This window comes from Anas acuta, chromosome 9, assembly GCF_963932015.1.
Source record: "Anas acuta chromosome 9, bAnaAcu1.1, whole genome shotgun sequence".
In the NCBI taxonomy this organism is placed as follows: Eukaryota; Metazoa; Chordata; class Aves; order Anseriformes; family Anatidae; genus Anas; species Anas acuta.
In genome coordinates this window covers 4,795,736-4,821,306 of record NC_088987.1, presented here as the reverse complement: position 1 = coordinate 4,821,306, position 25,571 = coordinate 4,795,736, and the positions used below count along the sequence as shown (strand labels likewise).

The window sequence follows — 25,571 nt, the reverse complement described above, 5'->3', positions numbered from 1 at the left end:
TCAAGGTCATTAAATCTTGAATACATTTTCAAATGTTGGAGTTGACCTTTTTCCCGTTTGGTAACCTGTTTCTTAACAGCATTTCAGTATACTTGTCTTATTTAATCTGAGTTTGTGCTGCTGTTTTGCTTGCCAGTATCACTGGATGACAAGATACGAAATGAAACAGAGACACAGCTGAGTAGGCAGGCTATCCAGAGATAACAACAGTTATTTTAGGCTAACATTTGCACTAACTTTGTTTTACACTTGTCTCTTAGATACCTCAATTTAAGCAATAATTTAAACCTCTGCGATGAGTCTTTGTATACAGTAGCACTTTCACATCAAAAACTTTGTTTAAAGCACCAGCAACCCCCTTACTGAGCTTTGTGTGATTAGTCACAAATACTGTTTCCAGTCATTCATTCTTCAGTTAACCATTGTTGCTTTGCTTTTATTGCAATAGGTAAGTCGTTCATCTTTGCTGGTAGAACAGCCTGCAGAAAAAAGATTGCTAGTGGAGGGTCAAATCATGAGTGTTATGTGTGTTGAATCAGACTTGCAGAATACAAAACATGCAGACAACTCATCGGACACAGAGATAGAGGATATGATTGCAGAAGGTTTGTAGTTTTTGTTTAATTATCTATTTTTCCCTTCTGGTCTGTATGCATTACAGAATCCCATCCTGTCTGTACATCTGGAATCTTCCTCCAGTCTTTACACTATCTCTAAAGATACTGTTTTCAAATGTTTATAACTACCTATACATAATGACAGAAATTGCTGTGGGTGCACACAAATGTCAAGAAAACGTATACTGTCCTGCTTAGAATACAGTGGTCTCTAACACAACTCATGAGCTAAAACCATCAAATTTCCTCACGCAGTGACAGAAGCACTCATCACGTATTTTGTTTTTTGTAGTTTGTTGTTTGTGTTTTGTTTTTTTTTGAACAAGGAAATCAAGTATGTTAGGTCTTTTAGGTTGCAATAGTCAGTTTGTTACAGTAGATCTTAGTTCAGTTTTGGTTTCAGAAGCATTCCCTAAGAACCTTTCAGCATTAACACTGTGCTGTTTCTCAGATGTCAAACAGCGTGTCTGTTGTTTCATGCAATTATTGAAACATTCATGCTTTTGCTTTCAGTTATCATTCCTGGAAGCTGGTGTTAGGCTTATGTTCGCAATTGGCAACTACTCATTAGAGAAACAAGGAAATATCCAGTACTGGGAGGGAGCCACATACGCAGAAGTCAATCAAAGGAGATTTTCTGATGCTAAACCGAGATACAGATTGCATTTATATGGTAGAAACACCTAAAATGCTGAAGAGAAGGCCTTTACTATCAATTTTCGCTTTTATCTGTAGTCACTTTGTTCCATGTGACCTGGTTTGTGCGTTTTTTTTTTAAATAGAAAGAATGATTTATTTGAAGGATGGCTCTCTAGTCTGTATTTAACTTAACTTGCAAAGTTGGTCAGGTTTGGTAGGCTTCCAGCTTCCAGTCTCTACTTCATGCGTGATACCAACTTAAGCTAGCAACTTACAACGTGGTCAGTCTGACACTACATAAGTTTTTGTTGACTTCAGTTTATGCCTTTGAATCCTGATACATCAGATATGTTATTCAAATAATTATTTCAGCCTTTTCAACTTTGCATTAGTGCTGTTTTATTTATCACCTTATCAGCACACTAGTTAGTGAGGTAATATCACTATAACAATTTTAACATTCATAGCTAAAATCGCTTAATTAAACCTTGATATGTGTTTGTATTAGCTGGCATTAGAGCTTAACAAAGAATTTTGAACAAAAAGCTAGTCTGCAATATTTGCAATGAGTTGTGTAAAATTAAAAATATGAATGTAGAAGACGAATAGCAAGAAGCAAAGTATATGAAACCGATTCAGATAAATAAGAAATGCGGAAGAAATGGATGTCTGTTTCGCTCACTGATTTTTTTAAATAAATGTTCTGTCCATGATTGCAGCCATGTGGCATGCAGTTCTTTTGCTTATGTGAATGAACACAAAATGTTACACTTCGGTTTGTGCCAGTTTTGCTCCTAATGATGTGTTTCACAGATGGTGCATGGGGATAAGTTTGGGTGTTTTGTTTTGTTTTTTTATGCCAAAAGGCAAGTTGGTTTGCAGAGATGGTGGCGTTCTTCTAAATTATGTACAAACCATGCTCTACCCACAACATTCTCTTCCAGCAGAATAGAGTGTAGACATTCAGCATGTGACAAATGCTGCCTTCTCACCTTGTACTGCCTTCTGGGCTTTCCTACATCTTTCACTGATGCTTCTCCCCTTGTACTCGGCTCTCCCCCTGTACTCGGCTCTGGTGAGGCCGCACCTCGAGTACTGTGTTCAGTTTTGGACCCCTCGCTACAAGGACATTTAGGTGCTCAAGAGAGTCCAGAGAAGGGCGACGAAGCTGGTGAGGGGCCTGGAGAACAAGTCTTAGAAGCAGCGGCTGAGGGAGCTGGGCTTGTTCAGCCTGGAGAAAAGGAGGCTCAGGGGCGACCTTATTGCTCTTTATAAGTACATTAAGGGAGGCTGTAGCGAGGTGGAGGTTGGCCTGTTCTCCCACGTGTCTGGCGACAAGACAAGGGGGAATGGGCTAAAGTTGCGCCAGAGGAGGTTTAGGTTGGATGTTAGGAAGAACTTCTTTACCGAAAGGGTTGTTAGGCATTGGAATGGGATGCCCAGGGAAGTGGTGGAGTCACCATCCCTGGAAGTCTTTAAAAGACGTTTAGATGTAGAGCTTAGGGATATGGTTTAGTGGGGACTGGTTACTGTTAGGTCAGAGGTTGGACTAGGTGATCGTGGAGGTCTCTTCCGACCTAGAAATTCTGTGATTCTGTGTTTCTCTCAGCTGTTGTTTCAGTTCTTCATGGGCAACAGGAAAAGTGCTTCCTATCTCAGCAATATCATTAAAAATACTGTGTAACAATAAACTTCAAATTGGTAGTTGCTATAATCCTTTTCTTCTTATATGTGCATCTTTTTAATAGATAAGATTCAATGTCTTATTTGCTTTCACAAGTTCTCCTTTTCGTTGTAGCTGTTGCTTATTCGAAGGAAGTATTTACAACTTCAATGTAAATGTACTTTATTTCATTACAGGAGAGCTTGAATCTGGAATATAAAGTGCCCGGTTCTCTTAGCAAACTCCTTATAAGCAATTTTTAGGACTGTAACTATTTTTTTTTTTAAGTTGATTGCTGTATTTGAGGGCATACCTGCTCATGGATGGTTTGAAATGTAACAAAAAAGCTGACTAAGTTCCATGAATAATTTCATTCATCATTCAGTTCACTGAAGTTTTTTAACATGGAGAGTAAAATCTATGGTTTTCTTAGTTAGGCATAATTTTCTGTTAATTAAAGTATTTCATGACATGTATTAAATATTTGAGTCTTCTACCTACCTGCTAAAGAGAAACTTGAACAATTTTTTTCATTGAAACTAACCTTTGTGCCTCACTCCTTCCTTTAGAGGGACTGGATGAAATTGAAAATGATCTTCTGAAGTGTGAATTTTGTGGGAAAATGGGATATTCTAACAAGTTTCTGCGGTCAAAACGATTCTGCTCTACATCCTGTGCCAAAAGGTACTCTCCTCTAGTTATTGCCTAGTGTTACCTGATTATTGGAGTAGCCCCCAAGTACTGTCTGATGTTGAAAAATAAAGCAGCAGTGAAAAATGTTTGCTTTCTGTCCAAATTTGCAGACAATATTGGTACAAAGGACTATGGTAGATTGATTTATTTCAAGACAGACTTACAGTTATATTATATAACTCTTTCAGAGGAAGCCATGAATGAATGCTGTTGGACTTAAAGGAATGCTGATGGGTATCCATTAAAAGTTAGAAAGTGTTTGGAAATCGGTGCAGAAGTCTGTGGGTCATAAATCACTATATTTGTCATATTCTGATTGTCTTCCCCTTGCAAAAAAAAAAAATCATGATTTGCATAGAGCAGATTAGACATAGTTAAACCGTAAGTTTAGTGTTTTCTAAAGCTTCTCCTTAATTGAAAATATTAAATGCTGCTCTTTGCTTGGCAAAGGAAAACAACTGCTGGTTTCTGTTTCTCTTTGGGTTTAGTACACTTTTTTATTTTGTTTTGGTTTAGAGGAACAAGTCATAATCAACACCTGAATGTAAAATCTTCCATTGTTACAGCTGGAAAATTGATATTTAATCCCTAATATTTTAGAAATGGGGAATAGTTTTTAGGTGCCGCTTAGTTGTTTTTTTTCCTCATCAGTGTACCTTCAAACCCCCTTTCTCTTATGTCTTCTGCCTTTTTCATCCCCAGCCCGAGACATTCCTGCTTTATGTAGTAGGACTGTATATGTTTTATTTGGTATCTGATGGGAAACTACTAGTGAAATAATATTCAGAAGGTAACTGGCCCTTCTTCCTTTGTCCTCCTTTGGGTATCAGCTAGGTAAAGAAAATGGAAGCAAAGCTTTTAGAGGATGTTTTAGAGAAGTAGGATTGTAGTATGTGATAAAATCCAAAGCTGTTTTTTATCTTGGAATTTCTTTTAGAGCAGGAAAGATGGACATCTTCCAGGGATGATCTAGATGTACTTATCTCCCTTCAAGACAAGTGGTTAGAGTACATGGCCTTTGAGATACCTTTCTCTCTTATATTTGTGACACCAGTTGTTGTCTTTAATTAGGCAGCGTTTCTGTAGACAACAATGTCGTTTTATTGCTAAGTTGATTGAATTCAGTCCAAAAAGCTATTAGTGCATTATTTGAATATATCTTACTTCTTTAGGCACAGCCTTAGTTGCACTAAGAAATTTGGGCTGTTTACATCAGACAAGACCAATCGTTGGAATCGGAAATCAGATAGCCAAAGTCTTGGGCGACGCGGGCGTCGACCGAGTGGCCCTGATGGGGCGTCACGAGATCATTTTCTTAGACAGGTCTGTGGAATATTTGCTTAAAACTATGACATTGTTTGGGGAATTACAAATAAAATATAATACTGCAGTGTATTTGTGCGATGTTTTCCAGCTTCCAGTTACTTACCCATCCGCAGAAGAAGATCTGGCTTCTCACGAAGATGCTGTGCCAGCTGCCATGACCACGCGTCTGCGAAGACAGAGTGAAAGAGAGAGGGAGCGTGAACTTAGGGAACTAAGAATTAGGAAAATGCCAGAGAGCATTGACTTGTTACCAGTGGTGCAAGCAGACCCATCAGTATGGACTGTTGACGAAGTTTGGGCCTTTATACATTCTTTGCCTGGTATGTAACGTGCGAGAACTTGTTCCACATTTTTAACAGTAAAGCTCTTTGCTTTTTAGCATCACTGAGGAGGAGATGGTGTGGTAACAGCACGAGTGTACATGGTGATAGAGACTGGAATGTGATTTGTTTCCTCTCGCTTGTTCCTTCAGCACAAATCCCATGTTGATAGAACTAGTCCCACTTCTGCTGTTGCACCCCAGCTGATGGAGACTAGAGGTGTTCTTCCCTTCAGTCTGATTTCTCTCAAGAGGTCAGTAGAGAGATCAGACACACTTCTTTACATTTCTTTCTTCACTTCCCTCCTTAGTTACTGCTTATTCAGTAGAAAAAGTGAGAAGGGAGTTCCTTCCATTTATGCAAGTGAAAATTTTGAGAGGCTTAGCATGATACAAATCACTAAAAAAAGAATAACCTGGTCTCTTCTGTAAAGCTCAATTTTGTTTTACGTAGCTTTGCACAGTAACTGGAATAGAGAACTCCATATATAGATTACACACTCTTACGTTAGAAGACACAGCAAAGGTAGTACCCAAGTCTGTTTGCAGAAAAACATCTTTTCTCCTTGTTTGCACACCTTTTCCTTAGCTTAGTTTTCATGCTTGCCTTTATGTCACCTTTAGGCTATTTGACATTTATTTGTTTGCTATTTCCTGATTATCATAAGCTTTAAAGTTTTACTCCCCTCTTTTTCCCAGGGATGCCAATCTATCTAATCAGATACCGTAATTCCTCCAGGTAACAAGGCAGGTCTCCATGATAACAGCCATATAAGAATTTGTTGTTTATCCATGTAACTCACATGACTAAACACTGAACCCTGGCTTAGGTTTGTTCCTAGTTTTCACCTCTTTGTTGGAATGCTAAAGCATTTTGCTCTGTATCCCATTAGACTAATAACCTGTAAGGAATGTGTCCTTATTGGTGAGTCATATGCATGAGTTTTGCCAGCTAATGTTTTATATAATCGATCAGGCAGAAAATTAATTAGGGGTGTTTTACATCAAGGGTGACTTTCGTTGATCTACCTTTCTTCTGATGGTTTGTAAATTGCAATTAAATTGCATCACCTGCTTCTGGGAACTTCCAGTGATGCCTGTAAAAACAAACAAAGCTTCTTAGATTTAAGACATGGTCTTTCAAGTTCCTGTACTTTACCTGTGTTGCTGGAATGTGATAATATCACTGCAGTTTTGATTTACTGTCTTTATAGATTTGAAGCTTCAGTTCAGATCGTAGGATCTGTAAAAGAATAAAAGATAGTTCCTCTTCTAAAAAAAAATAAAATACTTCAAGTACCATATAAACACAGTTCCTTTACAAGTATGACAACAAATATTGTCCTTAAAACGTGATTTCTACTTTGAAACCATTACTTGTAGAATATGTCCCCGGCTGCTGGATCTGTTTTTTATTCATTCTATAAATGAGTTGATCTTTGAATTTAAACAAACTTTATATTATTATGTATTCAATGAAAATGTATTACAATCACTCATTTCTATTCACATTAAGACCTAGTTCCTCATTTATTTATTTTTTTAAGTTCAATAGATAATTAAAATGATATTCACAACCTGACAGAATTTTTATTACATATTTGCATCTGTATTTTTGGTGTTTTTTTTCTGTTCAATACATTCTCAAACCAGTCTAAAGGAAATACTTTTTCATATGCTGTCAGAATTGAATAATACAAGAAATAATGACTATAATTGTTTTTTTTTTTTTGCTATTTTTCAATATGTACTTGGTGCAGGCCATGCAGGCCATTTGCCATGTTGCAGGAAGCAGTGATTTGTGTCTTCTGTACTTTATAAGCAGTAGGGACACCTGATTTAATTTACTGCCCTTTTTTTCAGTCTGTAAGCTTCGATCTAACTGTAGAGTAAAGCTTTCTTGTCAGGCTTTTTCTGAATTCCTGCAGAGTCTTGGAAGAGATGGCAACAGTTTAATCTGCAAAGTTGTTCCTCTTTTCTTTCTTCAGTTGCCCGGTTAATAGTCTTTTACTTGCCTGACATCCTTTTTTTTTTTTCTTTTTTTCTTTTAAAGCTATTGCACAATGACCAATTGTGAAAGCACTTAAGAATACCCAAATTTGGCTGTGTGAGGGAACTGAAATAGATCTCAACTTCCATCTTCTGCTTTTCCAAAATGATTTTGAGAAAGGCTGTGGGTTTTTTATTAAGAAAGGCAAATTCATAAAGCAAATCCTGGTTAAAGAAAAAGCCTCCAACAATAACTAATAAGCTATTTTCATAGGACCACTTTTGCTGCTAAATATACACGCTTATCTTGTTCTATCAGATTCTTTGTAAGCGCTGTGGTCTGACAACCACCAAGTTCAGATCTGAAGTCAGACATACACTGAGGGATATCTCACAGAAGCACTTAGTGCTCAGCTTACGGAATCTTTGTGGGTTGTCAATACATAAATAAGAACCTTTATAATGATATTAGAGCTGCTAATACCTATTGAGACGGGTCAGTTGTCCAAGATTTTTTCGTCATGTTACTGGCAGCATTACCTTCATTTTGTAGCTGGAATTGTCTGAACCATTCCAGGTGTTCTCTGACAACTCCGAGCTCCTGAACAATGTTCTCATACGGATTGCGTTAGTTTGTAGCTGGGCTGCACTGTAGCAGAAATATTAAAAGTAAATGTTATGGAATACATGCAGGTACTAAAACATTCTGATGTTTCTCTGTTTTAGTAGCTGTCTAAATACTGTCTGTGACAAACTAATTTCGCTTTCTTTTCACCACTCTAATTTCTTGTTACCCTAAGTAATGCCCAAGAAGAGGGTGTTGTCAAGTATTAAAGGTGTGTTGGTGTAAATGCTATGCAAAACAGTCCTCACTCCTGGTTAAAAGTTAGTCAGCAGCTAAAAAACAGATGTTTTCCTTTTGGTATTGTAGTTTATTGATTCTTTTCTCTTAGGAGACCTTTTTCTTCTTACATTGTTTTTTATTCTTGCCCTTTCTGTAATAAAGAGGCAGCTAATTGTTATACGTGGTCTAGTTAATATAATGGTTAGGGAAAAAAAAGGTGGGGGGGGGTGGCAAAAAAAACAAACCTGTGCTTTATACTATGTGAAAAGCAGACCTTTTCCAGACATCCCTTGAGCAACCTTTTGTTTCCATAGCATTCTTCAGCAGAAAGGGGCCGTCAGTTACTTTGGACCGTCTAATCCATGAAGAGTCCCGTTTCTGATGTTGTAAACCTCTGTGATCTGAGCCCATGTTAGTTCATGTTCAGAAAAAGAGTTTATCATTCAAAGAAAAAATCCAATCAATTTAAAGTTGCACGTAATGATAAATGATGATAAACTGCTGATAAATGTACTAACGAGACAGTCATGCTAAAGCCCACAAATAGCAATTCTGTTTGCTTAACCCAGCAGTGGTAACTTACAGGTGGAATTAACGCCTTGTGCAAATCACAGGTAAGTGAATTTTCTCGTTGAGTTCTAGCTAACCATAGAATATGCACATTGTGTCTAGAGGGAACCTACTTGAATTATGCTTGAATGATGGCTGCTTTTGTGGTATTTTGCAAGTGTCTATCAATTAGGAGATCACAGCAGTTGTTTGTATGAAATGAGAAAATTGTCTGCGATTTCCAATAAGTAATTCATCAATAGTTATGGTGTAAATGTAGTAAAAATAACTTTCAGATTATCTCAGAAGTTCCCATCATTACTGAACTCTTTCACATACTGTAGGTTTCACAAGCTAAAGGGGCAAGCATTAGGAATTGCGTAACTAAAAATCTCTAGCATGGACAGCCATTGCACCTAGGGATGTACATTTCGAACACAGTAATTCTTTTTTTTTCCATTGCCTTTAGGTTGTCAAGATATTGCAGATGAATTTAGAGCACAAGAAATTGATGGACAAGCTCTCCTCTTGTTGAAGGAGGATCACCTTATGAGTGCAATGAATATAAAGCTTGGACCTGCATTAAAAATCTGCGCACGTATCAATTCCTTGAAAGAATCGTAGGGCATGAACATGAAGGTTTAAACAACAGTTTCTCTATGACAAAACCAGCAGTAATATGCCAACATCTTCACCATGGCATGAGTGTTACTGTGATGTTTTGTTAAATACATGGAGTTTTTCCCACATAGACGTAAAAGTATTCCTCTGATTATACCATGTAGTCCTATAGTTTCCAGCAATTTAAAAGTTCATGGTAAAGCCTGAATAATACTTTGACTTAAAGTGGGAGCTCATGGAAAAACATGAAGTGAAATATGCTGTGATAGTTTAAATATTCACCAATATGTACTTTATCTTGTAATTTTAAGATTAACACCCCAGCACCCCCCCTAATCTGAACACCATTTAGATTGTGTTACTGTATTCTGAAGGATGACTTTTCCCACATACAGCAGTTTTTGGACTGAAATCACAGAAGTGTCCACAGGCCCTGTGGAAGCACTGAAAACAGTAAAATGCTATGCATTTAGTTGTGCTCTCTGAATTTCTTTTAGTCTGGAGCAAATTGTTTGTATGGGGTAGGTTGGCAGCCTGTTTTCCTTGTGTAGGCTTACTCTCATCTCCGCTGCTGTAGTATATTCTTTAAGTCTGGAAATATTTTAAGCCATGTAGGCATCTCATCAAAGTCCTCATTATCAGGCTACTGAAATGCAATGGCATGACATTTTTGCCAGTGGTAACTGAAGCACATAAGTTACTTTACTCTTTGTATGCTGCTATGCACTAAGAGGGCATTAAGTTGTTCGGTTTCCAGTTTTGCGTGCTGCTAGTTAAACTAGACCAGCAGTTCCCAAATGAGGATTCAGAATGGATCCTGAGAAAGCGTGAGCACATTCAGGGTTCAGGATCCCAACTGCCTAGGCGTGAGGGGTTGAAAACTGCAGCCAGAACTAGCTCATGTTGAGAGAAGTGTACCCTAAAGACTGGAGGTAAAGAGAAGGGGTAGCGTAGCTCAGACCCTCTTTTTCCTCTTACCACTTCCTTTTCTAACCTGTCTTTCCCTGTAGTGCATTCCCATTGCCTCACTGGAAGCTTCCAAGAACCATATTTTGTCTGCTGGCTAGTGTGAGCTGGGCTTGCAGTAGTCCAAGGAAGGAGCCCGGTGAGGTCCCTGCAGAGCTTGGTGCAGGAGCAGCTGCCGCAGCAGTGGAAGGAGCCTGGAGCTGTAGGTGAGCAGGAGGAGCGCCCCTGCTAGGCAGCTCTGGCAGAAATCCCTGCAGGCCCTGCTTTGAGCCTCTGGCAGGAGATTTTGGCTTGGATGCTGCAGAGTGGCAGTGGGATTAGTCTCCCTCGATGGTCACTCTTTCACTCTCTGTGCAGCACAGATACGTTTTCCCACTTACTGACACCCTCAGAAGCTACCTGGGCTCTGAGGCAGCAGCACCTTCTCGATCTTTGCTTCCCCATCACACGTGTTTGGATGTTTGTGGATGTATTTTGTACCTTCTGTTCCTTCCCTTTTGCAGCTCCTCTCCCCTTATGGACAGGCCTAGATCTCTAAGCTCTCGTGTAGGGAAAGAAGGGCACGTGAGCTGATAGTTGCTGTGTATATTTGAATTAAATGTGTGTCTACAGATAATGTATTTTGTATTTTATGCAAAGTAATGCATAATATATGATTGTGTAGGGAAATATTCAGGGGGACCGTAAAGTATCCCTAAAAAGAAGAGGAACTGATCTAATGTTTGAGAACTGCTGAACTAGATCAAAAGAAGTCAATGCACATACACTGGCTGAAAGGAAGGGTTATGACAGGTAGAATAATATGTATATTAGTTAACTGACCTTAAAGAGTCGGTTGAGATTACAGAAAAAGTTGTGCTTCATTCTCCTTTAATTAGGCTGTTGTGTTCTTTCTATTAAGAGACTTTCTACCATTATCTTCTAGAGATCAACATTAGAACCATTGCTTTTAATTACAACTGCTTGAGCTTTCTAATAGCAGATGTTATTAATATTTTTATCAACCACTGAAAACTCCAAGTTAGGACAACCCATTGCTGTTACGTGCTAGTAAGTGGTGAGAGCCCTAATCCGAATGGCACCAAAGGCTTTTAAGAATTAATTGATGTCTGGGTTTATTTTAGAGGGAAGTTGCTAAGCACTTTCTAATTTTATTTTTTTTTTCTGTCTTCAGTTACTGTTGTCAAATAAACTTAATTGAAGGTTCGATGTTTGGCAATGTTCAATTGAAAGATACTCAAGTGATGAAGACAGGTTCCCATCTGTAGCATTTCTGTAAGATACCCCATGTAGTATATCTGTAACATATGTTCTAAAGAGTATGTTCTGTTTTGATGAGCTAATTGAAGACTAAAGATATCTTAGATATTTATCCTTTGGCTTTTGTCTTAAAGTTTTATTATTTTTATACAGAAATTTCACTGGCTAACTTTTAACCTGTTTTCTGATTGTACTGTTCTTGGGCAATGTAAAAAGTAGGTGTACTTACATGTGAATTGATAATGGCTTAAGGCATATTTAGAAATGTGGGCTGATGTTGTGAGTCCTATTTAGACCTGCAGTTAATCAATGTTACGTGCATGAGAATTTCACGGTTGTTTTCATTTTGTTTTATGAGACAGCTTTCAGGAGAACCTCTACGGCTAGTGTTTATATACAACCCTGACTAATCACTGACAGATGCCAGGAGCTCAGAGGAGACGTGCATTTGTCATGTCTGCTCTGGTTCTCCTGGTACACTACATTTTCTGTGGTTTTGGAAGAGCCACGGATAGTGAGTTATGCTTTAAATATTCATGAATGCAGCAACTAAGAATGTGGGCCTTACTCTTACTGAAAGTTTTTTCTTCAACTCTTTTGTCATTAACTTTCAAGTGTAGCTAAAGTCTATTTCAGAAGCTTTTGAATTTACTCAAAAAAGATATGTATACTTGGAACAATATTCCTCAAGAACAATTTTGCATACCGGTCATTTCTGTTTTGGTTTAGGTCAGTGAGGTTTTCCCAGGCTTATGCTACCTATTTCCCTTGGCTTTCCTCACAGATTAAGCCAGACCCTCTTTCAGAAGAGGAAGCCTTGCTGAATTTAATTGATGTTAATTTTTTTAACAGTTGCTCCACTGGATGTGTCTACCAGAAACCCTTTCCTTTAGATTTATTTCATGGGATTTTGTATTCTGCATTCAGCTTGCTGCTGTTGTGGGCTATATCTCAGTAATCCCTGCAAGATTTCAATTCCTGTAGAAAGGAAGGCAGGACACTGTAGGATCTTAGCTTAAAAGGGAGATGTGTTGGATGGCTTTCTCCCTTCTTTTTCCTCCACTGGCTTCTATCCTACCTTACTCCTGAAGGCAAAGTGCAGCATTAGCTCAGGGCATCCTCTCACAGAGCCCTGAGCTTAATGTGACTGTGGAGATTTCTTCCAACAGAGCTAAAACTATTACACTTGTCTCAGCTCAGAGTTTATTTTGCATTTTAAAGAAAAGCCCCTGAATGTTCAAAATGGGTGCGTAATTATATTCCCCTAAATAATCTGGCTCTTATCACTGAGTGCCCATGCCTTAGGAGCATCAAGGAAGCTAGGCCACTTGTTCAAAATCAAGCCTTGTCGATGGACTGCTGATTTCTCCAGCCACCCCATGCCTCACATTTGGCAAATTTATAAGACTTTATCACCTCATTTATACAGAAGGTAAAAAAACAGCCATCTTGTCAAGTTAAACTCTGTTGGCTTGGATCACCCCAAAGTTTTGGGGGTTTTAAACAGGCTAAATTGTAAATCCATCACATCCATTAATCTTCTTTGTTATTTCCCAGGAATGTTAGAGGGTAAAACTTTTCCTATTCTTGTGTCGATATACCTCAGGTTTATGTCCTGCAAGCATTCATTTCCTCCTATCTCTCCCATGAAAGCATTTTTTTCTTCTAGCTTCTTGACAAATCACAAGTGAGAATCCAGCCTTTTGAGTAGGACAGGTGGAGTCCGTCATAACTGCAGACGTGGCAGCAGGAAAAAAGAAATGTGTGACGGTATTTGAGCAGGTTTACAATAGCTTTTGGATCACTTCTTTATCTTGGTCTTAGCTGTAAGGAAATGTTCAGGTGTAAACTCTAGTTTGAATAGAAGTTTATGTAGTGAGACTTTGCTAGCTGGTGTGTCACTAGCCGTAGTGCTGCCTATTTCAGGCTGCTCTCATCACAATATCAATGCAGAAACTTACAGCTTAATCGTGTAAGAAATTTCTTATGCATTGACAGATGTGTAGCTCACGCTGATCAGAGAACTCAGTGACAGCTGTGCGGTGAGTCCTCATTTTGCAAATAATTAGGCATCCACATAATCTGTAACACGAGTAGTTCTCCTGATGGCATTGAGGCTATTCATGTTAAAATTAAGCATGTGTATTAAAGCTTGCAGAGTTATTTTCTCCTACCAATATGGCATAGAGATTTTCCGTTAGCATATATTTAGATACGTAGCTGTCTAACCAGACTTTTACTCATCAGTTGTTCTAGGCTACAGATAATGACACTGCAAAAGAATCTGTTTGGGATACTGTTCTCTTTTTTTTCTTGAACTTTTATCAAACTTAGAGATGGAGAGAAACTAACACTTCAATGTGTTTTGTTGTAAGCACACAGCTTCTGTTGAACACTGAGTGGAACAGGGATGAAGAGAGCTAAAAATGCATTATTACAATGTAAAGTGTTAATGTCTTGTAGCGAATACATTTTGAAGTCACTCTTGCACAATTAACTGTAGTTTCAGACAGGAAATATTATGATGAGAAAGCAATTTAAAATCACTTAATGCTTAGTTCACTTAAGCTAAGTCTCAATTAACTTCTTTTTAAAGGAATTTGCCTTTGGTCATGAGAATTTAGTTAGGTTCTATGGGTTCTAGGTAGCTATAGCCATTGGATGGCTTTGAAAATAGTGACATTAAAAGAAGAAAGGTAATTATGATATAGATAGGAGCCTGCAGTGTAGATGCTATGTCCAATTTCTCTTTCAAAAAGCTGTCTCTAACATAGTCCAAGAGCTGTAATCAGAGACTGGGACACAGATCAAATGCAAAAGCAGATAGGACATGTTACCTTGATCCATATGAATTGGGCTGATTCATTTCTACCTTCTGCATAACATTGGAGGAGCTCTATCGTGCCATTTCTTCTCCATGTGGATTTAGCACATTTGGCACTTTTTGCCCTGCTGGGTCTCAGCTGTGTTGGCCGGAGCATTTTGTGTAGTGCTTATCTCCTGGATCGCATGGGCAGCACTTCCACAAGTATTGAAGGCCCCCATTCTAAGCTGTTATATCGGGTTGTGCAACCTCTGTGTTGTAACTCATACACACCTGCTTATTCGCATGGAGGTTGTACTTATAATTTACTGGTCTCTCATAGCTGCATGGAAGGGGAAGAAAAATTCAAAGGTGTGAGCATGCTTGTAATAAAAGATACGTAGCAAGCTTATGGTCTGGCTTTTGTAGCTGTTGATCTGGCTTTCTGAACCACGGTTCTGGGAATCAGTGTTGTGAGCAGATTTCAAGTTAAAAAAATTAAACTTCCAGCTTGTATTAACTTCCTGCTAAATTACACAAAAAGATCGTTTTGCAAGTAAGGATCTGGAAAAATGTGATCGGAAGAGATTTTTCCACCTAGAAGGAGTTATAATTCGAGCACAAATGTACATTCATAGAATAATGATATTGTTTGAATGCAACACGTAACATTTAAGAAGTATTTTTAACTATGTGTGAAAGCACTATTTTTACATAGGGTTGTTGAGAGGCTTATAGTATTGATCGTAGGTACCAAATAAGGGTGCCCTAGCTGACGGTGGGATTAAGCTAGAAGCACAAATACCATTGATTTATGGCACACGTCTGCTTTGTGGCTCTGGTCAACATGCAGGAAGACTTGTGTTGTCCTGTGCTACCTGCTCAGTGTTTTGGCAGCTGGGACATTACGTCCTCTATTTGGAAAGTAGATGGTTGAAAGAACAATGAAGTGTTCTGCAGAGCCAGCTTCCCTGGAAGAATTCTTTGTGCTGTACCCTTAGCAAACCAGTACTGATCAGGAAAGATGTGTGTAAGAAGAAAGGTTTTACTAATGAGTGCCAAATACTTTCACTTAGAGTTGAAAACACATAGAATAGCTCACTAAATTCAATGTTGATTTTTAAGGCATTCTCATAAGTTTCTCATAAAGGGTTAATGCTTTCGCCACTGTTACCGCTAATATTATATAATTCTGTAAGAATTAAAGGACTGTAAAATGTTTGCATGGTATAAGGTCATTAGTTGCTGGCACAGCACGAGTAGTAACCTAGGTTCATGGTTGTCTGTAGTATGGATTATTTCAGATATTGCTACTTTTCTTACATAGCTTCTCCTCTGTGTCTTGCAGTGAAACTGTAATCCTGTTCTACAAAATAATGGTTTATGGTTTTATTGCTGTACTCAACTCTCAGTGTTAATGACTTCTCAGAAGCACCAGATTAAAAAAAAAAATGCACAAAGGAAGGAAAAGCCTGTTAGGAGAGTTATAGAATAAAGATCACAACTGGATCAGGCATCTCCCTCCATAAAAAAGTCATGGATAAAAATGGGCTTAAAATGAGCTACTGTTAATGTATTTTAAAATAGGTACACATCAGTAGGCTAAGATGCCACAGTTGGATGCTATGTTGAGGCCTGTAGCGCTGCTATTACCTACTTGGTGGCCGTAATGACAGCTTATAGGTTGATCCTTTTGGACGTTTTTTCCCAAAAAGCATGAAAGAAAGAGTTTGATTGTAACACAGGGATGTGACATCAGTATATTGACGTTTGATATGCCTGCATGTTGTGGCTTCCCTGTAAAATTACGATTTAAAAAACTTAAAATGTCTCTAGAAGCAGTGCAGCAATTATGGGAATTCTGCTGTGTCGGAACAGATGGGGATGGGTAAACTTTAATTACAGGTTGAGAATATGAACCACAGCGATAAATACATCTGTCCGTACCCAACTTCTTGCAGTTCCAGTTCTGTGTACATCAGTGAATCAGAAGGGTGAGACTAACCACACCAAAAGAAGCATCTGAATTGTGTGTTCTTGAAAATAATTTTGTCTTCATCTGATGTTAAGTGAATTTAAAATTAGATATTTTCCCTTGCCTGCCAAATCTGTATGCATTAGTTATTTCATGATCTTCTGAAATGCCTGGTGCATTACTATCTGAGATACTTGCTGGTTTTTAAATGGAATTAGGTTTTGTAAATACTTTGTCAACCCCATTTCAGTGGGTGTCCAGTTTATATATAACCTGAGGAAATGCTGTGTCCAAAAATATGGTTTGACATATTTTGTCATATAGCATCTCAAACACTAAGGAACAGCAATTGGAAACCAGGTGCAGGGAGTGATTGCTTACGGTCATTTTTCAAGGTTAACATTATCCATGCTTTCCTACTTTTAATGTGGAAATAGAATTTCCTCCAATACGGTATCCCGCATAAAGGATGAAACAATTTGTGGTGCCAAACACTTCAAACTCTATTGCTGAACATTGCTGCCTCTTATTACACTGCTGTTAAAATTCAGTTTTTGATTCTTTACTGTCATTTTGATGGCCTTTTTAACAGATTTTCCAGAAACCATTTTCTGCTGCTTTAACAATGCTGTCCTTTTGGTTTCGTTTCTGAAACGTTGTCACTGAAACCTCAACGAACTCTTTGACCCACTGTGGGTGAAAGAAGCACTATGTGGGGTGAGGTAATAAATCAGAATTAATTGGACTTTGATATATTGCAGAAATGTATGATGAATATATGGTACGCGATTGTAAATTCTTATCATGGAGTGATATACTGGAATATTCTTTTATAAGAAATTTTAGCACATGTATCACTAAATTCTGCAATTAAAACGTATGTCTATAATTGATATATAGTATTGTAAATGGTAACCCAAAAATTAAATTTTACAGTTGAAGAGCACAGTGAATATGTAAAAATATGATCTTCACTTTGTGAATCATTTTTTTTAAAAAGCACTTTCCTATTACCAACTAGCATGTGAATGAATTTTAGATTCTCTCATTTGTTATGAATCCGTAGAAGTGAGATTACTTTAATCTGTCTGTTAATGGATAAATTGATTATACAAATGCTGAAACAAAGCACCTTATACTATGCTGCTTAAACTTGCTTGTAATTGCACCTTTTGTTACCTGCAGATTTTTCTTAATGAGTATTCTTGTGTGATACCATTGTTCCCTGTGGGTCTGAGTGAATGATTAACCAACCAACCTGCAGCGTCATTTTCTTCTATAGTTTCCTATTTCAATATAATATTGTACTGTGAGTTCAGTGCTTCATAAATAAATGCTACTTCCATTTGTCTGCTTTGGTTGTGTATCACGTTTATCTCCTACAAAATTAAACCAAGAGTTTAATCTTCATTGAACTGTAAGAACTTGAAAACTAATTAAATGCTTTTGCTAGAAGTCTGAATAATTTTCCCCTACTGAGATAGACCTGCTTCAGCAAGTAGAACTACTTTAATATCAGAGTAATCTTGGCTGCAGAATAAATTCTGTTCTACTTGAACCTGTTCTTTAACCTCTGGCATGTACTTACGTGTATCAAGAAAACTTGTAGGAGGATACATGTCTGCTTAGTTGAGGGAGTCTAGCTGAACTGTTCATATTAAACACATTTGTATTTGTTCTGCATTAAAGCTCTTACTGCTCTGTTTGTAGACAAAGAGTTTTTAATATGCATATATACATCAGAGAAGCAGCAGCAAAGAAATAACGAAACATCACCCTTCCTGTAGTTGTGAAAGTTACACATCTTGCAATATTGTATGTAAACAAAGCTTGTATTTCTGTAGGAGGTATAGCTTTAACTAAAACAATTTATTCCTCATTAAACATTCAAAAAAAAAAAGCCTTAATTTAAGTTAAACCGACAAAAATTTACTTGAACAAGAAGACGACTTCAAAAAATCACAGTTGTTTGAACATGACAGTAGCTTCCTTGTATCTAACTGATAAAAGGGCTTCAGCTTAGAAAAATACTTTATTGCATTTTATACTATAAAACCTGAGATCATTCCATTTAAAATAAGCGTAACATTCTAGTAAAAACACAAGGTTTAACTGGAAACTTGGTTTTTGGAAGTATTGGTCTTCTATAAAACCCATACTTCAGACTCTTTGGACTGGCGTAGAAGCATGCAGTGTCCCACATCCTGGTGCAATATTTATTACTGTCCTTGTGAATGTTGGATTCTTTTCCATGGGTTGTAGCTCTGGAGATGCTTCTTCGTATTATCTGTAAGGACACTGTCACAGAGCATCCAAGTACGCACTTCTGCTGCACAGAACTTTCTTGCAGTCTTTTCAGTCAGCAGCTCATTAACAGATCACAATTACTGTGCCTGGCTTTTCAGCTGGCTCTGTGTTTTCATTGTTAAATGGCATAAAGCAGAATTTCCAGCTAACAAATGGGTCTGTAGACCACATCTCCTCTGTCAATTCAACATCGTGACATCGACACCAGTACGCTACTGCAATGAGAAAGCTGTTGATGAAGTACAGCCAGGGGACATTCATCTCCATGTAGGCTGGAATCCGAGCACCAAGAAACAAAATGATAAACTGAAGAAGCACAAAAGGTGCCCAAGTGCCAAGGAAACAGACGAGGAGTCTGGTCAGGAGCTGCCACTTAAAGCAAGTGCCGTTGTTGTTAGACGCGTATGAGAACATCAGAACAGGCTGATTGGCGAAAGAAATCACCCTGACAGACAGTATCATGGTTATGACTTCCTTCCGAGAAACCATGAAAGCCATGCCTATGAGAAGCAGCATGGCAAACGAGACGGCGTAGCTCTGCACACTGACATAGAGAGGACACTGATAAGGAGAGAAATGGTTCCGAATTTCTAGTTCTTCGTAGATAGCAGGAACTTTTAGAGTACAGAAAAAAACTGAAATCCATATGAAAATCACAACAAATATATAAAATAGTCTTTGGCCTTGTCTAGGATGTTGAGAGGTTTGGGCTATCGTCATGTAATAATCCAGACCAGCCACGAGACATACTGGGTAATGCAAAATACCGTAAGTAAGGGAAATTATCTGAGTGAAGAGGCAAATGTGGTACTTTGTAAATCTTACACCCCAGAGCGCAAAGTCTTCAAAATAGAAAATGACAGCTATATTGATCAGCAGGATGAGATCTAGGAGTGCCAGAGAAACACAGAAGTATCCCATAAAGCTAGCTTTCACATTTTTTTGCTTAACTTGCAACATGAAGAAATCAAGGGACACCTTTCCAAGCATAATCAGAAGCAACATGCCGCTGATTTCAAAAGGCTGGTGGGCCTGTGGGTAGTGGTACTGGCCAGAACAATTTTCACAGAATAGAGCAGCCATCCTCCAACAGTAAGAGCCAGCAAAATAAACATCACAGGGCACCGGGCTTCATGTCTGAAAAGGAAAAAAAATATATTTGTAGGGATTTATTTCTGGTGTAGTTCTACTTATATATTATTCCCTACCATAACAACTACCAAATCTACATCTGAATTTTCCAGGCTCCTTAGTTAAGGTTAAAAACTTCAGTAAAACAAGGAACACCTCTATTTTATGTTCTTCTATGTATACTCTTTCGAGGGTTAAAAGGTCAACGTATGCTTAAGTTACTCTTCTACGCACTTCCCTAAGGAAAGGTTTCAGAAATGAGGTTGACTGTGCTTCTTCCCTTTAGAAAGCATGGAGGTCTTTCTGTCCAGCTGGGCAGAGGGGGAGGTGGTTCAGCGCCACTACGTATTCTGAAGAAAACCACATAGGACAGAAACTGTGCAACCAGCAGGACCTGTCATGTTATGGCCTCGCAGTTTGTTATGCTCACAGAATCTATATGGAATTGAGACCGCAGGAATATCCCGAAAGCAGACAAGACATCCAAACAACTCATCCTGTTTAGTTGCTAAAATCAGGCAACCAAACTAAACAAGCTTCATTGGTTGACTGGCATTTTGTTCATCCTTTAGCAATATAAGTTATACTGCAATAGGCACCTCAGAAATGCTGTTTTCCCCTTAGACTTGTTAACTTCCCTTACAATGTCTTCCCACGTGATAATTCCTAAGAAAAATGAGCAGGATGGCTTCATGTACACCAACACAGCGTATCAGGAAAAGCTCTCCATGCTTCCCTCTCTAAGGGACCAGGACAGCGATACCACAACTTTTCACAGCACTTCTCCTTCGAACCACAGATGAAAGCGAAGCATTAAACGTTTCTCCACTTTTACCTCGGCTTTTCTGCAAACCTGTTAACTGCTACTTCGCTTCTTTTGCCCTTCCCCTCCTTTTAGGCAGCGCAGGTGCCTCATACTTCTGTCTGTTACAGCTCGCCTGTGCTGAAGCCCACTGCTAAGATGCACTTTAGGCCTTTTCTAGAGTTATTATTTTTGTCGTTGCCGTTGTTTTTAAACCCTTAACAGTCTCAGTAAGGGAGCAGCAAGCTGCCCGGGCCGGTTGCAGAGCTGCACCCCTCACTGACAGCCGCAGAGCCGCGGGGTGAGGAACGGCGCCCGCACACCCAGCAGCAGCAGCAGCGAGCCCAGGGCAGCTGCAGGCAGCCTCACAGCATCCCTGTGATCCACGAAGTGCTCACGTTTAAACCCACACCAGCATTTTACGGCCAGAGCTGGCGAGCAGTCAGCCAGGTGCCTCCTGAAAAGCCGCCCGAGACCTAGCAGCCTACCTGGGCTCGCAGCTTCCTCACTCCTCGCGGCTCAGGGAGGCGGCTCTGAGGGGACGCTGGGGCTGAGGGTCCCGCGGGGGTCCTGTGGGGTCCCTCCCGGCCCCTGCCCGCCGAGGAGCCCACCTTGCCGCCCCTCCGGTGGGGCTGAGCCGCCTCAGGTCCCGGGACGTGCCCGGCTGCCCCCGCCACGCCGCTGCCGCCTCAGCCGGCGGCCATCTCCGCCCCTACCCACCGGCAGCGCGGGGAGGGGAACCGGGGCCGGCTGAGGCGAGGCGAGGCGAGGCGGGGCCCTGTGAGGAGAAGGCGGTGAGGGGATGGCGGAGAGCGGGCTGGCTCCGTGTTCAGGGCCCGGACAGAGCCGGGGGGCTGCGGCAGGGCCACCGGGAGGGCGACGGGCACGGCCCCGGGGGGCAGCGCCTCGCCCTGAGGGCACTGTGTGGCTGCTGGCTGGGGGGAGGGGGGTAACTGCGGCGTGTGGGGAGGTCCCATCCCAACAGATCCCATCCCAAAGGTGTCACTGAAAGGGCCGAGCAGGCTTTCAGAAGATTAATTGCTTCTGTTTCTTTGCAGGTCTCGCAGCTGGAAGAGCCCTCGGTGCCTTCAGGGACGCGGGCAGCACCCACCACCTGGCCCCATCTGGCATCTCCTGGCCCATCCTCGGTGCCCCTCAGGGAGCAGCCGGTGGGTTTCTCCCCAAGTGCCCCATGTCCATGGGCTTCCCCGGGCACCTTCCCCTTCCCACAGCCAGCACAGCGTGCCCCCAAGCATGGGCATCGCCTTTGTGCGGTGCCCCTGCTCCTTGTTAGGATCATAGGGTAAACCTAAATGTTGGAGAATTTGGCAAGTGGTGCGATAATTCTCTTTTTCTACATCGCTTAATGGTTTTATAAAACACTCCTGGTTTTGAAATGCAACGCAAAATTCTGCAATCCCTCGGTGCTGTAGGTATATCGTTTTACATACAGGAACTTTCTCCACATAATATAGTTAAAGGATTATATAGAAAATACTAAGGAATATCTCACTGTGGACATTATCTTGGCAAAAAGATCTTTTTGCAAATGGCTCTCCCAGCGCTGGCCTTCTCTGAGATTTTCAGCAATTAAGAAAAGTTTGGAAGCAGGTTAGGAAATAGCCATTGTTCCATTTAAGATAATGGTGAGTTCAAGTGGATAATCCTGCAAGTACAACATAAAACCTTCTAAATGGGTTGGCCTTTTGGCTTGGACATCCTGTAGCAATCTACTTAATAGAGTTTAAAAATGCACAGAATAGAATTTTCTCCTCCTCCAGATCAACCTACTAATTTCGTTTTCCATTTGTTGTTTTATTTCCCATCTAGCAACAAATGTAGGATAAGAGCACATCCTGCTGCTGGTATGGCCAGCTGAGAGTCCTGAGCGTTGCTTCTTGAGTTAATTGGAAGTGGTTTCCTGTTGACTATGGCTCTCTGTTGGCTGTATGTATGCAATATAGTTGTCATTCTATGGCATCTTTTTTTTTTTTTCCTCATTATGTGTTTAGTAATTCAGAGATAAATCTAAGGAGAGGCGTGGAAGCCTGTGAGCTCAGTGCTGCAGCACCCATCCCGTGTGTGCAGAATGGATCCCAGAGCCCAGTGCTGCCACTCCTCTGCCCCCCGGGCAGCAAGTTGGCCGTGCCAGGTGCTTGTCCAGGCTTGCTGAGCAGGAGGTGCTGGTGTGAGTCACTGGGGGATCTGGGAAAAGATAGCGTCCATCCAGCCTTTCTCAAAAACTAGGTGCTGGCAGGAGTAAATGGCATCTGTTAGATGATTCCTGCGGGCTGGGCCACCTCAGAAAGGTAGGCAGAACATGTAATTTCTGGGACCTGATCAGGCTTAGGATAGAGAAATCTTTGGGTGCTTTTTGGATCTAACTTACTCAGTTTAACTTAGTTTTTTATTGGGTCTAAACTTCAGTAATTAAGCATAGAGCAGCCATGTCTAGTACCCATTGAAAGGGAAACTTTTTTTTTTGGTCTTTCTTGAAGGTTAAATAGAAAATCAGTGATAGATCTATCCATGTTTGATCTGTATGTACAGAAGTATTAAGTTGGCTGGTAAGCCAACCTCTTCTAAAAGCAATTAACTCTCTGGTACTCTGGAATTAAATTCAAGTGCAGGTAGAGTGCTCTTCTAATTTTTGTCTTCTGTGTTTCCTCTCACTGTTTAAATAAGCTCTCATTATTTTTTTTTTCCAGACTATGATATCAATCATCTTGTTTTTCCACAAAAAAATAATAACTTTTTTTTCTTTTTTTCCCAGAAGTTAAACTAATCTTGAGCAGCATTCACATTGGCAATATTTACTTATCCCAAAAGCACTTATTAGGACTGTTACACAGACTGCAATGTAACAAGAAAATTTTCACACCTGGAATGGGTATTTTACCATCTGGGCACCCAGTCTGCTGTGTGGTCCCATTCACCAGTATCTGACTGGCAATACCCTCGATAATAGTTTATCCTCTTCTTAGTTCTAATCAAAGTAAATCAGAAAAAGTGATTTTTCCATTGCTGGCTAGGAAATTGTTGGGCTGATATTTTTGCTTCTGATCACTACTTTCTTTACGACTGCAGAAACAACTGTGCTGGCCTATGTGGGGAGATACACGGATGGTGGAAGCGAGCAACCAGGAAGGGAAAGGAACAGTTTAAGCATTTCTTTCTGCTGATAAAGACCTTAATGTGTGCGTGACTTCCAGAGTGTGCAGCCCAGCATGTCAGCTCCGTGCTTAGCTTTCTGGGCAGGCTTCTCTGCGTGTCCCACAGGGGCAAGTTGCGTAGACTCTTGCAATCAAATTTTCTTTTGTCAGCTCAAAGAGAGGAAGAAGGCATCGGAAGCCACTTAGGCATGCACTGTATTTTGGGTTAATCTTATGTGTCCAACATCCCCGAGTTAATGTTGGAACTGCTTCTTAGCTTCCCTTTCCCTCTTCCAAGACCCACTGTGGTGCTTGTTTGAAAGCTTGTTTATTGCTCACTGATTACTCTGAAGTGATTGTTTTCTGCTCCCAAACGCTACATCTCATCTTCCTGTTTTTCAAACATAAAATAATGAAAGGAGGGAAGACCTCAAAATCAAATGTGTTGATCTGCATTGGCAGCTCCTTCTCATTGTGTTAGGAGCTGCTCACACTCGGTCTTGAATAAGGTCAGGATCTTCTGTAGTATCTGCTCAGTTTGCAGCTTTGCAGGAAAACGTGCAGGTATTTGACCAATACTCTGCTCTTAAGTAATGGCTGGAGCCATCCTGCTTGATTGAGGTGGCTGCATTTATGTGCCTGTGCGGCTGTAGAAAGGTTTGAGAAATGAATGTGTATTTGCATACAGGCACCTGTGTGTGGAGGACCAAAGATCGCCTGCTCCAGGTGGTGGGTGCTTGAAGTGACACAGCAAAGCTCTTGCAACAGCTTCTTTGTGCATTTTTCAAATCACGTTGTGGTTCTGTGTCCCCTGCACCTGCAAGAAACTCGGGTAGATGTGTCCTTCCTTCTTCGAGACGATACCAAACAGGACTTTGATAGGTGTCGATACCAAATAGGACTTCTTTGCCATTATGTGAAGGAACTTAGGTCATGGCTCCTGGGTAGTCAGCCCTGAATCTTGTGTTTTTTGTTTTTTGTTTTTTTTTTTTCCCCAGATCTTCCTGTCTGGGCCTTGTTGTGCTGCACAAGCTAGTTGCCAACTCTGCCCCTTCGTTCAAGTGAGCAGAAGGAATAAATTTACACCTCACCCTTGCGTAGTTCAAGAACTCTCACGTTGACATCTGGGATACCCCAAGCCTGTGGGAGCAAGACAGGGGGATTGAATGTGTATTTATGCATTTTGATGTCACATGGGCAGAGCTATAGACTGTGGAGTGAACTTATTATGAAAATAATAAAAATTATTGAAATTATTATGAAAAATCAGCGTCCTGAGCAGCACAGGTTTGGACTGAGACTTAATTTGGTGGTGAGTGGACATAACAGACAGGAGCAGAGCTGGCAGGAGACCAGGTGTGTGCAGAAGGTCATCTCCAGAGTGCATTTGTACATGGAGATGAGTGCTGGTGTGATGCAGCCTTTCCTCTGTCCCTTTTCTTTGGCATGCCTTTAGCTGGGTGTTGCCTAGCAGAGCATGTTTAATGCCCTATTAGATCTTATGCCTTGTCAGCACAGGATTAGCAATTTGAGTTTTGCAATGGCCTGGTGAGCAAGCATTGTGTAGTTGCTGTTCCTGAAAGGCCACGTCTCAGGAAGACATTAGGGTGTTTATGGAGGTTTTAATAAAATATTTATTAAGGAATGCATGTCAAGGGACAGCTTATTTTATAATGAAGATGATGTTTGATCTGGGTCCCATCTACAAGATGTTTTCATGTACTTTTCAGGAATCTTTTAAAAGCACAGACAACGTGCATTCCTTCTTACTCATCTTGCTTTTTGCATCTCAGAAGAAGTAAGGGGGAGGCAAGTGTAACAAATTGCTGTGTTACTCAAGGTATAGAGGTGAGTAGAAATTTTTGCTCAATTTTGCCAGCACTGATGGTTCTGTCTGTGTCGTTACCTTTATGTG

General features: G+C 40.2%; 2 protein-coding genes and 1 long non-coding RNA gene across 13 annotated transcripts in view; 2 read left to right on the top strand and 1 right to left on the bottom strand.

Annotated features, from left to right (window-relative positions):
• Positions 1-17,615, top strand: part of PHC3 (polyhomeotic homolog 3) — a 37,313-nt gene extending 19,698 nt beyond the window's left edge. For 3 of the 6 annotated variants that reach the window (XM_068692103.1, XM_068692102.1, XM_068692104.1), the window contains exons 11-15: positions 449-605; positions 3,489-3,603; positions 4,785-4,935; positions 5,027-5,258; positions 9,109-17,615. In XM_068692103.1, the coding sequence (XP_068548204.1) occupies positions 449-605; positions 3,489-3,603; positions 4,785-4,935; positions 5,027-5,258; positions 9,109-9,263 (810 nt within the window). In that variant the 3' untranslated portion in view covers positions 9,264-17,615. Of the gene's footprint in view, positions 1-448; positions 606-3,488; positions 3,604-4,784; positions 4,936-5,003; positions 5,259-5,410; positions 5,512-9,108 lie in introns of those variants that run through there. The other 3 variants (XR_011099345.1, XM_068692105.1, XM_068692106.1) reach the window with 3 other exon arrangements.
• Positions 17,616-18,114: 499 nt separating this feature from the next.
• Positions 18,115-21,248, bottom strand: GPR160 (G protein-coupled receptor 160). Of its 3 annotated transcripts, none has more exons than XM_068692114.1 (2): positions 21,116-21,248; positions 18,115-19,708 (listed from the first exon to the last, which is right to left on the bottom strand). In XM_068692114.1, the coding sequence occupies exon 2, from the start codon at positions 19,652-19,654 to the stop codon at positions 18,635-18,637; it is 1,020 nt and encodes a 339-aa protein (XP_068548215.1). In that variant the 5' UTR covers positions 19,655-19,708; positions 21,116-21,248; the 3' UTR covers positions 18,115-18,634. The 3 variants fall into 3 exon arrangements, with proteins under 3 accessions (XP_068548215.1, XP_068548214.1, XP_068548216.1); XM_068692113.1 differs by having other exon boundaries at positions 20,993-21,233; XM_068692115.1 differs by lacking the exon at positions 21,116-21,248 and adding an exon at positions 20,538-20,672.
• Positions 21,157-25,571, top strand: part of LOC137861072 (uncharacterized) — a 12,879-nt gene continuing 8,464 nt past the window's right edge. For 3 of the 4 annotated variants that reach the window (XR_011099348.1, XR_011099347.1, XR_011099346.1), the window contains exons 1-2: positions 21,543-21,673; positions 25,387-25,504. This is a non-coding gene — a long non-coding RNA (uncharacterized lncRNA). Of the gene's footprint in view, positions 21,299-21,542; positions 21,674-25,386; positions 25,505-25,571 lie in introns of those variants that run through there. The other variant, XR_011099349.1, reaches the window with a different exon arrangement.